Consider the following 15,440-nt stretch of genomic DNA (forward strand, 5'->3'; position numbering starts at 1 on the left):
AAAAATAAATGTAATTGATAAATGCTCCAGAAAGAAATTTAAAATATCTAAACATATAAACCTCTAATTTAATAAAGACAAAATTATGTGATGTAGTCTTGTGGTTTGTACCGTCATGATTTTCACAACTAAAATTTTCATTTTTAAATTAAGTAAAATCATTGTTTCTAAGAAAAACCAAGTCATGAAACCATAAGTATTAAAATACAATCATCCTAAAAATCAAAGTATCATAACAATACGAAATCATGAAAGATGTCGATGAGAGTGTACAATCTAGCATTCGTCTTCTCACAATCATATTAAGTACCTAAAACACATTTAAATCCACAAACAACAAGTGTGAAGCTTAGTAAGTTACCCTAAATATCACATACAACACAACATAATAAACAACTATGGGCTATCAGCAACCCGAGGACTATCAGCAGTCCTATGGGCTCTCAGCAGCCATATGGGTTATCAACAACGACTATCAGTAGTCCTGGAGTTATTAACAACTCAAATAACACACATAACAAAAATCAACAAATAAGACTTAGTTAGTCTAGCATGCACCCCATTATGACATAGGTAATATGGTGAGAATACTCACCTTGTATATAGCAGCTCGACACAACACAACATTACTCAAATGGTGAAGACCGATCCTAAGAATCACCTAACTAACAATATAAAATTTCACTCTTAGTCTACACTCTATAACCCCCAGGTTGACCAAAAGTTAACATGGTCAAGAAGTCAATGGTCAAAGTTAGCGGTTAAAGCTAGCCCCGGCCAACCCCTATATCGTAGATACCATTTGGCCACACTATGGCAGCATTAGGATAAAAACAGTCGCAGGAGTGTCCATCACCACATCATGGTGGTCAATCCGCCACGTCATAGGAACATCTCTAGACAGCTTAATGCATTAAGCTCTTAATCTTTCAAGCTATACACTCAAACTTTCTAAAAGGCTTTATTCACCCCAAAGCATCATAAAAATCGCTTTATAGACATGCATGTCTTGATCTCAAGTTATATCAATATGGATAAAAAAGAGATCGAGATCTCATGTATGAACCCAAAATTCAACAACTCTCCAGATATGGGAAACTAGACCACGAAGGAACTTTAAGAACCCATAAAACTGCCAACTTTATGGAGTATATACGAGTAACTCACCCCAAACATGGAAGAAATTGGATAAAAACCTAGATCTAGCATTCTTGACACATAAAGGTAGGAGCTTGAGGACTTACAAGAGTCTTAAAACAACACGGGATGTAAAAAAAATATTATATAGCATTATAAGTAACAAATATTATATATAGAAATTTATTATACAAATAATAACCTACATGCGATCCATTTGTAAAAAAAAAAAAAATTGGAGCAGATTTACCCAGCAAAATAATGCAAAAAAGAATAATTTAGATTTCGGGTTTGTGACGCCCTTAACAAGTTTTATTATTATTATTATTATTATTATTTTTTTTACATATTTTTAATAATAAAATAAAGACAAAAATTAAATGATAGAACTATATATCTAAAGAGAATAAACCTTAAATTTAGTTAATATAATAAACATATTTTTAATGTAATAAAAGGTTGTTGGTTTATTGATGGGCCTGAGCCAAATTCTTTTAAGTTTTTTTTTCCCTTTTGCTTGGCTCTTGGGTTCTTCACACAAAGAAATCGATTTTGGTTTTGTAAAAGGACGATTAGGCAGAAGAAAATCACGAATGAACGATAAAATAAAAAATTACAAAGAGGTCGATTCAGTGCAAAACCTTTTACAAATGTGGTTAGGTTCTTATACTTCTGATTCACTCACAGGGTAGTTTGTAAATTGGATTTGTGAACTTCGTTTATTGGTAAATTTTGAGCAATTTTGTATAGAAGCGTTGCCGAACTGCTAGGGTTGACACCAAATCTAGGGATTTTTCCAAAATCGTTCTAATATTTTGCATATCTTTTCTTAATCATTTAATTGGATACATAAATATTAGTATGTATTTGGAGCAGATGATGTTAAATATTAATAATTTTTTCAATGTTTAGATGTTTTTCCTGTGATTAGCTAGTTTGTTTCATTATTAACATCGATTTAGATCTTTATATGTTTATGTGTAATCTACTGCTGATAATGAGATTGATAATTACCACTCTGTTTTATGTTCTCACAAAATTGAAGTATATGGCTGGAGAACTTAACAACCACTCCAAGTTATTGAATATTCTTTACAGATTTAAGCATTAGGTTCTGGTAGGACTAATTAAGACAAACTGTAAACCATCAGCATTGCATCGACGGTCATTAAATCAGGATTTCTGCTCATTGGTAACATGGAATAATAGTGGTTTGTTTATTTAGAATCGTTGATATTTGAATTAAACAACCATCAAAATATTACATCAACACCAACACCCAATACTGCTTTGTCTTTTATTGGATTTCACAAGTAGTTAATGCATTACATGTGATTACGAAGTTATATCATTAAAATTGTAACGTAACATTTTGAATAAGCAACTTAGTACATTTGGGTTACCTTTTACCTATTTAACTTAATTCCTGTTTTTTCTAAGTTTCAAAATTTGACTCATTTGGGTCGTAGATGTAAAATATACTAAATTGATTTGTTTCTAAGTAAATGAGTTGAACTCAGAATTTGCTTTACGAAAATGTCGCAGTTTATTTGATAAAAAAAAAATAAGTAATCTCTACTCCATTCATCACATTTATAGTGTTAGTCGATCTTTAAATTCTTTATTTTATCAGGGGATAAACCCATCTTGTAAAATCATGTGGTTTGCCTACAGACATATTTTAGTTAATTCGGATTTTTACTCATATCTTTAATGCATCAAGAACCATGCTTCTGAGTTTTAAAACACCTGATTGGGAGGAATCAACATTGCAAACATCATAGATCCCTAAAGCTATTTGAAAGCAAGGCCCAGGTTATTGATCTGGAATCCTGATTTCCGGATGTTTAGGAGATCAACATGTAATGTTGGGTAGTGATCAGGAGGCGATTCATTTGAAAAAAAAATTAGGAGAATCTTTTTTTATACATCATCATACATATGAATACACATACAAACAAGTTTGCATTTATTTTATCACGCATTCTAATGGAGGTCCTGCTTATGAATGGTCAGGGAAGGCTTCCTTGCCAGATCAGAAAGGGAGTAATAAAATGTAAACATACAATCTTCAACCCAGTCTAGCCACCTTCTACGCCACCAAGGATTGGTGTAAAGAACTGCAACAAATCCGGATAAGAAGACAAAACATGTGGAACTAGAACTTCCGTAGAAGCATGCCATATCGATATCATACCATTTCTCATTGTCTTCTTCTACATCCGATGGATTGGTCAGCTGTGAATTAGTAGTTGTGCATTTCTTCACGAGTGGTGGTCCACAAAGAAGTGGATTCCCTTCATAGCTTGCCTCTGTGAAGGTACCAAACTGTGCTTTCATATCTGGGAGTCTGCCTGAGAGATTGTTGTGAGAAACAATGAAAGTAGATAGCGAGGTAAGCTTAATCAGTTCTGATGGAACATTTCCGGTCAAACTATTTGAAGAAAGGTCCAAGCTCTCTATTTTTGCAAGATTTGAGAAGTTCACAGGAATGGGTCCAGTGAGGTGATTGTGAGACAGGTTTAAAGCACGAAGATGAGTTAAGAATCCGAGTTGTTGTGGAATTTCACCGGATAGTTTGTTACAGGAAAAATCCAATCCTGCCATGTAATCAAGGATGCCACCCTTGTAGCTGAGAAAGAGCCTTTTTGTTGTGTATTGAACTTCTAAATTGAACAACCTCAAGCTTTATATGATTGGATAAGGAGCTGAAGGAGAATGAACCTTCAAATTTGTTATGACTAAAATCAATATACTCGAGAGATGTAAGATTAGCAATGAGGGATGGCTTAAGTATCCCTGAGAATTGGTTTGAAGAAATATCCAACAACTTAAGAGATGATAGATTTTTCAAACACTGAGGCAGAGTTCCATGGAGCATGTTGTTGCTAAGATCCAACTCATGGAGGTTCTTCAACTCACACAATCCTGTCAAACGACCAAAAAAAAAAAAAAAAAAGGTTATGCGTAAGCCATGAAACTCAAAAGGTAAGTTACAAAATATTAACCTTCAAGAAATATATGACTTGCATTTGCATGGTCATACGGCTTCAAAAAGATTAAACATCGAGGAAAGGTAATGTTACAAAATAATCACAAGACAGACACGTGCATGCTTTAGCTAACCTACCATGATCCGGTAATGAGCCGTTGAGCTTATTGCGAGCAAATGAGAGAGCTCTTAGGGATGATAATGCCTGTATTGCTGATGGGACGCTCCCAACAAAACTGTTGCCACTCAAATCTAAAACCTCCAGATGGCGGAAAGATGCAAAAGCTGGATGATAGATAAGAAGAGAGGATTGGATAAGTAGGTTACTAAACAAAAACCCTGAAAAAGGATTTGTTACAACTACAAGTCATGTATGATTGATGGTTGAAGCTAGATAAGGTGGTGGGCCACCTACCCACCCGCCTCTGTAATCTTTCATCTAAATTTGGCTGAGTTGTTTAGCCAATAATAATAATGTCATTAATTAAGTCGCGACGGATGAACTTTACCTTCAATTGGTATTGTTCCATTGAAACCATTACTGCTCAAGAGGAGGACCTCCAAATCAGACAAATTAAGGAATTCTGATTAAGGCATAGAGTCGTGTCAATCATTTTGATAAAACAATTAGCAAAAATCGAAATGAATAAATAATATTTGTATTATATTTCTTTTAAGATAAACATGCCTTGGACAGGAAAGGAACTTCCCCATGAAAAAGAAGATGTAAGGTCAAGAATCTTGAGGGATGGGAGGGCAGTTAGGCATGATATGATGCTCTTGTTGAAATTGTTATCTGATAGATTTATACTCTTCAGCCTTTTCAATCTCGATAAGGTCTTACAATCTGTAAAAATAAAGGAAGGTAAATCTTAGAGAAACCATGCATGGTCTTGTAAAGTTTGTAATTATGAAAGAATTTAGGATTCATTAGCATTCAGGAACTTCATCACTATTAACAAGTTAACATACCATGGTTCGGTTACGCTCTTATAAAAGAGAATTCATTTACCTTGGATATTTGGTGTGCCATTGAGCCCTGTTTCACTTAAATCCAGCTCCTCCAGGTTAGTGAGATGTGATAATTCTGTAATGCGAAAGAAAAACACATATATATCATGTAGTATGCATGTTATTTTCAGATGTACAATTTTGAAGCTAGTTAATTTGGAGCATTATATGTTCATTAATCTTTCTCATCATTATAACCAGGCAGCCTTAGTTAGAGTATAATATCGGCCCAACAAAATATGCCCACTCTCTTATTTAGGTATATCTCTCTTGTTCCTCAAAACCTTAATCAAAACCCTAAATCCCTACACCAGAAATCAAAAAGCAAATCCTGTACTAAATCAAATAATCAAAAAGCTGGAAATGGTCCCAACATTGGATTGCCGCTAAGATCCAAGTTTGTAAGCGAAGAGAGGGTACTTAAAGATCTTATACACCAAGTCCAGCATGATATTAGACTAACAACCCCAGATTAACATGTTTCGGACCTTGCAAAAAAGTCCTTTTGGGTCCCAATATTTGGAACCAGTCCAATCCTCAGTGAGATCGGTTTGGGTCTGGACTGGCTCCAACCCCTACTTTAGCATACCTCTTAAGAATACATTTTCATATTTTTCCAATTGCATATATATATATATATATATGTGTGTGTGTGTGTGTGTGTGTTTAATAACGATAATCAACACATGTCAATTATAAATCAACATGTGTGTAGACTTAGTCATGTAACTGTAGCATAGTGGTAGTATGTATACCGAGTCTTAAGGTGTTAGTTGTCAGTCCTTGTATATATATACTCATTGTATTATTGGATGAAGAGATAGTAGTATTATTCAGCAATTCTTTCGATTATATGGTATCAGAGCTACACCAATAATATCCGATCCTTTCCAATGGCTCATAACAATCAGCTTTTAGGTCTCGCCTCCACCACCGGCGCACTCAACTTCCAAATCCCCTCCATCTCCATCAAGTTGGACCGCAACAACTACCCCCTCTGGCGATCCACCATTCTCTCAGCCCTAGCCACCTCTGATCTTGCTGAATTCGTGTTATCCAATAATCCACCGGAGGCAACTATTGGCGTTACTGCGGATGATGGCAAAATTACCCATCACCCAAATCCGGAGTTTCAATTGTGGGCGAAAAGGGACAGCTTTGTCCTTCTCTGGCTCAAATCCACAGTCACCGAAACTGCTCTTGCCATTATCGCCACTACCAAGACCTCTCATGAAGCTTGGTCAAAAATTGACAAAACTTTTCAGGCTCAAACCAAGGCACGACGGATGCAAATGAGAGCAGAACTCCAATCGATGACCAAGGGTTCCTCTTCAATGCTTGATTACATCGACAAAAAACGAGCGATTGCTGATTCCCTAGCTGAAACGCTCAACCCAATTTCTACTGAAGACCTAATCGGTCACATCCTTGCGGGCTTGGACTCCTCTTACGGCCCGTTTGTGACGGCCTACATGATGCGAGACACCAACGATTCACTCGACGATGTTACTGGCATGCTACTCCTTGAGGAATCTCGTCTGGAGCAAGAACTCAATAGACAGGCCGCACTCAATCAATCTCCAAACTTGCCCACAAATACACTTGCTCTCACTGCCAATCGTTCTTCTCCACGATATAATTCCGGTAATGGTTCCTCCAATTCTCCTCAATCTAACAATCGATCCAGTGACAATCGCAGGAAGCAACGCCCTCTTTGTCAAATCTGTAACAAATTAGGGCATGAAGTAGTAGATTGTTGGCAGCGGGACAATCAAACAGATTATCCGTCACGAAGGCCAAATCCAAGAGCTGGTCAGCGCCAGGCTCACTATGCCAGTCATCACAGCCTCTCCACCGTTGTTGATCCTGCCTGGTACTTTGACACTGGTGCCACAGATCATGTCACCAATGATTTCAACAAGCTCAATGCTACTGATGAGTACCATGGCCCAGACAAACTGCAAGTAGGCAATGGTAATAACCTGTCTATTTCTCACATAGGCTCAACTTCTTTACATGGCCTTCGTATGCCATCTGTCCTTGTCGTCCCCAAAATCACGAAAAACCTTATAAGTGTGTCCAAATTAACATCTGACAACCCTGTATTCATGGAATTTTGGAATTCTCACTGTCATGTTAAGTCTGTGCAGGGCAAAACCCTCCTCAACGGGGACGTTGATCGTGGTCTCTACCGTCTTCCTTCATCCCCCAATAAAGAACGATGCTCAATGGCGCTTTCCGGTGTCAGAACCACTATCCATGGTTGGCATCGTCGTCTAGCTCACCCGCATTCCGCCATTCTTCGGCGCTTAATTTCCAGTTACAAGCTTCCGACTTCCTCAACTAAATTTCCAGCAACCTGTGAACCATGTCAAATGGGGATAAGTCACAAATTACCCTTCACACATACGCATGTTTCTTCTCCCAACCCCTTTGCTTTAGTTTACTCGGATGTTTGGGGACCGTCCCCTTATTTTTCTATTAATGGCAATCGTTATTTTGTTATTTTTGTGGATGATTGCACCAAATTTGTTTGGATATACTTTATGTCACACAAATCTGAAGTGTTTAACATTTTCTCTCAATTTCATGTTATGATTCGCACTCAATTCAATTGCAATATCAAAACACTTCAAACCGACTGGGGTGGGGAATTCCGAAACGTCACTAAATACTTGACAAATCATGGAATCCTTCACCGCCTCACGTGTCCACACACACACGAACAAAACGGAGCCGTTGAACGGCGACATCGAATTATTGTCGAAAAGGGTCTAACTCTTCTTGCCCAATCCACCTTACCAAATCATTTTTGGGAGCATGCATTTAAAACCGCCACTTTTTTGCACAATCGCACCATAACACCGGCCCTTGATTTCTCATCGCCATATCAAAAACTATATTCCAAAAATCCGGACTATAGTGCTCTCAAGACATTTGGTTGTCTTTGTTACCCGTTCTTGCGACCATACAACCGTCACAAAGTCGACTTTCGGTCTCTCCCTTGTGTGTTCATAGGTTATAGTCCTACTCACAAAGGATACTTGTGCTATCACTCACCCTCTAGCAAAATTTATATTGCTAGACATGTAATTTTCAATGAAGATTACTTTCCGTATTCAACCTCACTACACCTCTCAACGGGTGATACTTCCTCTGTCTCCTCACCCTCCACAAATGTTGACCCCAATATTCTGGCCCAAACAAACCACTTCACTATTCCCAACAGCCCATCTTCCGGACCTTCTTCGTCTATACCTATACCTGACCCTACTTCCCTTACACCTCCATCGCAACCCACATCTCCGAGGTATCGTCAATCCACAGCTAGTTCTCGATCTCGTACATCCTCCAACATTCAATCGCACTATCGTCCAGCAAATAACAAAAGTCACCCTATGGTCACTCGAGCTCAAACCAACTCTCTAAAACCCAAAATCCTCTCCACGATGACCATTTCACCCATTCCTGAACCGAGAACCTACAACCAAGCAATTAAATCTCCTTCCTGGCAACAAGCTGTGCAAACTGAATTTGATGCCTTGTTGAGAAATAAAACTTGGTCATTAGTACCTTGTCCTACTAACGTTAATGTCGTCGGGTGTAAGTGGCTATACAGGTTAAAAAGACATGCAGATGGCTCACTAGATCGTTACAAGGCGCGTTTGGTAGCACAGGGTTTCAGTCAAGAAGCGGGACTTGATTACTTTGATACATTCAGCCCTGTCATCAAACCCACAACAATCCGACTCGTATTGTCCATTGCCATCTCGAAGAATTGGTGTCTCAGACAATTAGATATTAATAACGCATTCCTTAACGGAGATCTTAACGAACAAGTTTACATGCGGCAGCCACGCGGTTTTGAAGATGGCAACCACCCTAATTATGTTTGTCGTCTTAATAAAGCCATATATGGCTTGAAACAGGCACCAAGGGCTTGGTTCACCAAATTGAAGCGGTATCTCACCACCAATGGATTTCGGGCATGTCACTCAGACACATCTTTATTCGTTCACCACTCTTCATCAGCGGTCATCTACATCCTTGTGTATGTCGATGATCTCATTATTACAGGTTCGGATGCATCCCTAATTCAACATTTCATCAACACACTTCACAAGACCTTTGCACTTAAAGATATGGGATCTCTCACATATTTTTTGGGTATCCACATCACTCGGGACAACACCAAACTTACCCTTAATCAATCGGGTTATATCGAAGACATCCTTCGTAAGACGAAGATGACATATGCAACACCTCTGACTACACCTGCTGATGCTAACTCTCGACTGATTCTTCATGGCGAACCATTCTCGGAACCAAAACTGTACCGACAGGTGGTCGGCTCTCTCCAATACGCCACAATAACACGACCCGACATCGCTTTTGCTGTCAATCGTGTATGTCAATATATGCACGCACCCACAATTCAACACTGGCAGGCCGTCAAACGCATCCTCAGATATCTTAAGGGCACAATTTCACATGGTCTACATTTCCAGCCAACAAACAAATCATCTCTTCACGCCTTCTCTATTACCAGTTGGGTGTCCGACTCAGATGACAGTCGTTCTCAATATGGATTTGCCATCTACCATGGCAACAATCTCATAAGCTGGACCTCACGAAAGCAAAAAGTTGCTGCTAGATCGAGTACTGAAGCTGAATATAGGGCGATTGCATATACTGCAGCTGAACTACTTTGGCTTAAACACTTGATGTCTGAATTACAGGTTCAAATGACTACAGCTCCACTCATGTTATGCGATAATGTTGGTTCCATTTTTATGACTAAAAATCCCGTCATCAGAACACGGTCAAAGCATATTGCACTCGACTTTCATTTTGTCAAAGAACAAGTAGAGGCAAATCAGCTGCAAGTTACACATATCTCTTCTACTGATCAAACAGCGGATATTTTCACGAAACCACTGCACAAAGATCGATTTCTCTCGTTATGTCACAAGCTTCGCGTTCAACCCACTAATCAGCTTGCCGGGGGGGGGGGGGGGGGGGGGGGTAATAACGATAATCAACACATGTCAATTATAAATCAACATGTGTGTAGACTTAGTCATGTAACTGTAGCATAGTGGTAGTATGTATACCGAGTCTTAAGGTGTTAGTTGTCAGTCCTTGTATATATATACTCATTGTATTATTGGATGAAGAGATAGTAGTATTATTCAGCAATTCTTTCGATTATAGTGTTTATATTTTTCACTTAGATGCGGTTAGAAATAACTATTTTATATATATGAATCTGAATACATTTTCTGTCGTTAAGTTTAAAATGTGACTGAATTTCTAGAACTATGCATTTTCAAGACGTGCCTTCCTTTTGTGATGTCAATTTTGTAATGAATGTGATTTCCACATACCAAATCTTTTTCATGCAACTATTTTTGTGATGCCAAGTTATAAAAAGTAACTGCTTATTTGACATCATAAAGATAAAACATTATATTTTATTTTACAAATTCCATAAAGCATATACAACTGAAAAGCTATAAAGATACATATATGTAATTATTAAAAAAAAAGTATAAGTATAAGATGCAGGAATGATTTTACTATCAAGTTGCACATTCAATATGTTTAGTCAACATTCACTTTAGTGTTTTAAATGTAAATTTAATGCATAAAAGAACTAATGAAATCAATATACTATAAATATCTACCCATGACCATGAAAAAATATTTTATATGTATCAAATATTTAAAGATAATATTTCTGTCTTCTGTAGATAATAAATGATAACTACAATTACATAGAAATTCAGACATGTATACTAAGTTTCTTGGACTTTGTGTCCCTCATTCTGCAGGAAATTTCATATCGGCACCACTAGTTTGAAACATAAACAAAAGCCCCCCTCAATGTCACCTATTGCGTCTCTCTATTAACCAAGTCAATGCAACCGAAACACTTATACATCTCAATGTGTGAAGATCACACATAGACCATAGACATGACACAACATCCCACAAACACTCTATAAATATAGGTTCTCATGCATCATACCAAATTGAAAACAAGATAAAATCAATCAAGTTCATATGGTCTAAAAATGATACTCAAACAACTATGGAAATAAGTATATACAGTCATAGCAGGTACCTAGAGCTGGAAATGGTCCCGACATTGGATTTCTGCTAAGATCCAAGTTTGTAAGTGATGAAAGGATACTTAGAGATGTTATAACGCTTTCATTAAACCAGTTGCCCGCAAGATTTAAACTTTTCAATTTCCTCAATCTGGAAACCCTCTCAGAACCTGCATTTAGGAATCCAATCGAATTTATAAGCTCTAGCCAGTTTCATACAGCCACAGAGCTCTGATAAGCCCCAACTTAGCATGGATTGCTTTTAGTTAAATTGCTTTATTATAGTTATTTTATTGTCTGTTTTGGGTTCAGGGGTAGTTTGGTCTTTTTTTAGTATTATGTCTGTTATTGGCTGTTTGTTATGTTGGGAGCACTAACTTTGTCCCAGGTCTGTTTTAGGGGACCACTCCCCTGAGTCACGTCTAGTTTAAACTTTAAATATATATCCCTGCAGGTTTTTGTTTAGGTAGCTAAGAATTAATTTGTAAAATGAACTTTGTTCTTCTTCGAGAGTCCATTCCTGTCGAATGAATGGGAAAACCCTAATCTATCTTATCAATTCATAGTTTCATTATCAGATTGTATGCAAGAATGAATAAGGGTCTATCAATCTCTTTTGGAGAACATATACAAGTACATATCTATATCCATTTTAAGCATTGTAATATGCTTCCATTAAAAGAATTGTTTATTATATCAGACCAAGTGACTTGATTGTAGTGTATTGCAGTAGTAATATCTCTACCACAGATAATCAAGTCCTTATTGCGATTTTTCTGTCCCAAGTAAAGAAAGGTCATATTTTAAATTTCACACATGGATGAGTCATTCTGTTATGGTCTTGTAATGTTGCAAAAGAGGGATTTGTGTACAAGTCCAAGGTGACTTTATTGGCATGATGCTTTTATGATGATATTGCTTACCTTGAACCTCAAAGGTACCATTGAAGCCACAATAGCTTAGATCCAACACCTCCAAGTTCTCTAAAGCAGCAAATTCTGCAATTCATGTGAGAAGGATGTAAGTATCTTTAAAACAGGCATTTATGCATGTTAACCTTAAAAAGAAGAAACAAAAAAGACACAAACCTACCATTGGTAGGGAAGTTTCCATTCAAGCTAGTGTTGCTAAGATCCAAGACTTTGAGTGAAGTGAGTGTCATCAATGATGGAAGGATGTTGTTATCAATATCAAAATTGAAACTGAGGTCTAGTACCTCCAACTTCTTCAAACTCGACAGCCTTTCAAGCCCTGCAAAAGAAAGAGAATTTTTTAACACAGGCATCCTAGTCTTTTGATATTGAAAGGGCAACTTTCTAAGCACAATTGGTAAATACTAAAAAGCTGTAGCATGATTTGCAGGATCTGAAGTACACATAAAGTCTTGTGTTTGGTCTTTTATATATAGAAAAACATTATCCAACCATTAGGGTTCCTAAGAAGCGTCTTTGAGTGCATAAATTAGTTGGATGTTATGTTCACGAATTTGAATAGAGTCGACTTACTCGAATGTTTTGCTCAAAAAAAATATGATGTTGGCACAAGGTGAAAGAAATACTAATTAAAGCAATTAATCATGTTGTACCTGACTTCATGAACTCTTTATCAAGAGAATTATGTGACAAATTGAGACTTGTCAACTCTTTAAAATGAAGAAACAAAGAAACATTCAATGGCCACAACTTGCTCTCATTATCCATGTAAACATCTTCCACCCCTATTAAATTGTACAAAGAGAGTTTTGTCACATGACCCGTTGTTGTGCTGCAGTTGATCCTCTCCCAATCACAGCAGTTGCTGCCACCATCCCCAGGGGTACCACCGCCATAATCAACCCAGGTAGGGAGAAAATTGTCAATTTCAGAACCATATGACTTCATATAGGAGGTTTTGATTTCCAGTAGTGCCTTTCTCTCCTCTTCTACACAATCCCCTTGTGTATGCTCAGCCATTATTAGAATATGTATCATCATTAACATCAACAGCCAACATAGAAATGATTTATGCTTACTACAAGCCCAACACTCCATTTTAGCAGCTAATGGTGGCTTTGTAGAGACACTCACAACATTAAACTTCCTGTTAGGTTTGGTTTGCTTAGCTTTGCTTGGAAAACATTTGATATATGATGAAATGAATATGTATGAATAATAATAATTTCCACACATAAGTCATCAAGTCAATGCTCAAAATTTCCACACATAAGTCATCAAGTCAATGCTCAAAATTTCCATACATAACTCTATTCCATCTATTCCATTGTCACTTTGTCAGTGACTCCTTCAACTTCACCCTTTCCCTTTTGGAGTATGATACACTCCCAAACATTTATGACACGACATTTGTTGACTCTTCAATTAATGAACTTCCAAGTCTCCAATTGCCCTATTAAATTTTTGGAATTACTTACAAAATCAAAAATATTTACTAACTACACACTAATATCAATTACATCATTTCCATTCAATTTTACTGAAGTAAATAAACAAACCTAAGAACAATTTGACAAAGAGAATGACTGCTGTAATTGATAGATATTTTTATTTACACGTTTAATTCAAAAAAGAGATCAATACAATTTTTTTTATACATTTTGCTCTTGCTTTATGTAATTCTCTTACTCCATTTTGCATTTCATGTTTATTTTTCTCAAAAGGCCACTTAAAACTTGAGCTCTTATTTATAAGGCCCCTACATCCTACTTTTGAGTAAAAACTGAATAACTAAGTATCATTCATTTAAAGGTAAATTATATTTTGATCCTCAAGTTTAACTTCTTTTTTAGGTTTTGATTCAAAAAAGTTGTCTAACATATACTTTATTATTTATGTATTGTAATTTAAACCATATTAAATTCAGTTGACCCCACCTCCCCTCGTTTTTGAAACACTTATGCAGATTCATGATGGTGAAATCAGATGTGAAACTGAAGAGTGAGGGTTGATCTTAATTAAATGAGCCTTTTATTGTGTTTGGCAAAAAAAACTTATGTATTACTTATTAGCTTATAGCTTATTGGCTTATAAGCTAATAAGTTAGAGGGAGTTAACTTTTGTATACTCGTAATGACCAGACTCGCTAACCTCCTTGCGATTTCCAGGGACGGGTTCTATAAATTCCTGGTAAACAGCCAGATGAGAGCCATTGCTAGAGATCACCGTACCCGGAAATGAAACCGGCTTCGATTTTGAAATTGTAACAACCCTAACCCGATGAGTAGGCCCTTTCGCCTCCCTTCCTTTCCTCCTCGTCTTCTCTAACCAAATGATCATTTTCACCACCATTGGCCGACGACGGCGATGAAACAGCGTCTAAGCCCTCAATTTAGAGGGTTTTGTATCAGTGGTTAGAGGTTGCAGACAGGGGCGAGAATGGGTGGGAGTCATAGTAGGTTCGATAAGCAGTACACCGTCGACGCTGGACGGAAAGGGAGCGGAGGATTAACGGAAAGGTGGAAAGGGTTTTAACGGGAAAGGGAAATGGGAGAATTAGGTTTGGTGGGGTTGAAGGGCCGGGGGTAAAAAACAGGGGAATTAGATATTTTTTATCACTTAACTTTTAGTTTTGTACTTATATAGTCACTTAACTTTTTTTAAGTTTTGAAATGTCATCAAATTTTTGCCTTTGTGCTTATTTAGTCACTTAACTTTTAGTTTGGTCACCTAACTTTTAAAATTATGCTCATTTAGTCACTAAACTTTTAAATTTATTTACAAGTTTGGTGACTAAATGAACAAAATTTTAAAAGTTAGGTGACCCAATGAGCACAAATCTAAAAGTTAAGTGATTAAATGTGACCAAACCAAAAGTTAAGTGACTAAATGAACACAAAGTTAAAAATTTGATGACCTTTTAAAACTTAAAAATAGTTAAGTGACCAAATAAGCATAAAACCAAAAGTTAAGTGATCAAAAATGACTTTTAAACCCTTCATTAAAGCCCATAAAAAAATTGAATCTTTTAAATTAGACAAAATTACATAAATGGTCCTCATGGTTAACAAAATCGACCAAGTATGGTCCTTATGACGAATTCTTTACACAGATGGTCCCTGTGGTTTCAAATTCTTTCAAAGACGGTCCTTTTGACTAACGACGTTAACTTTTTCAGTTAAGTCCTATGTGAAATGACATATTTGCCCTTCATGCATAAGGACGCTTTATGTAATATGTTTCTACCACAGGGAC

General features: G+C 36.9%; 1 protein-coding gene across 1 annotated transcript; it reads right to left on the minus strand.

Annotated features, from left to right (window-relative positions):
* Positions 1–3,597: 3,597 nt before the first annotated feature.
* Positions 3,598–14,734, minus strand: LOC111909894 (receptor like protein 21). The gene is made up of 10 exons (XM_052769805.1): positions 14,337–14,734; positions 12,839–13,638; positions 12,346–12,504; positions 12,177–12,251; positions 11,268–11,423; positions 5,142–5,216; positions 4,818–4,976; positions 4,639–4,713; positions 4,268–4,414; positions 3,598–4,065 (listed from the first exon to the last, which is right to left on the minus strand). The coding sequence occupies exons 2-10, from the start codon at positions 13,419–13,421 to the stop codon at positions 3,749–3,751; spliced, it is 1,746 nt and encodes a 581-aa protein (XP_052625765.1). The 5' UTR covers positions 13,422–13,638; positions 14,337–14,734; the 3' UTR covers positions 3,598–3,748.
* Positions 14,735–15,440: the final 706 nt, after the last annotated feature.

Source organism: Lactuca sativa, chromosome 1, assembly GCF_002870075.4.
Source record: "Lactuca sativa cultivar Salinas chromosome 1, Lsat_Salinas_v11, whole genome shotgun sequence".
NCBI lineage: Eukaryota > Viridiplantae > Streptophyta > Magnoliopsida > Asterales > Asteraceae > Lactuca > Lactuca sativa.

What these genes read in the sequence shown, in the direction of transcription:
- LOC111909894 (XM_052769805.1), bottom strand. Translation starts at nt 13,421, where the DNA reads ATGTGTGGAAATTATTATTATTCATACATATTCATTTCATCATATATC. An exon ending in GGGACCATTTCCAGCTCTAG is followed by an intron (nt 5,217 to 11,267) that starts GTACCTGCTATG and finishes TTCGCATTACAG; the next exon opens with AATTATCACATCTCACTAAC. An exon ending in CGGCTCATTACCGGATCATG is followed by an intron (nt 4,066 to 4,267) that starts GTAGGTTAGCTA and finishes GTCGTTTGACAG; the next exon opens with GATTGTGTGAGTTGAAGAAC.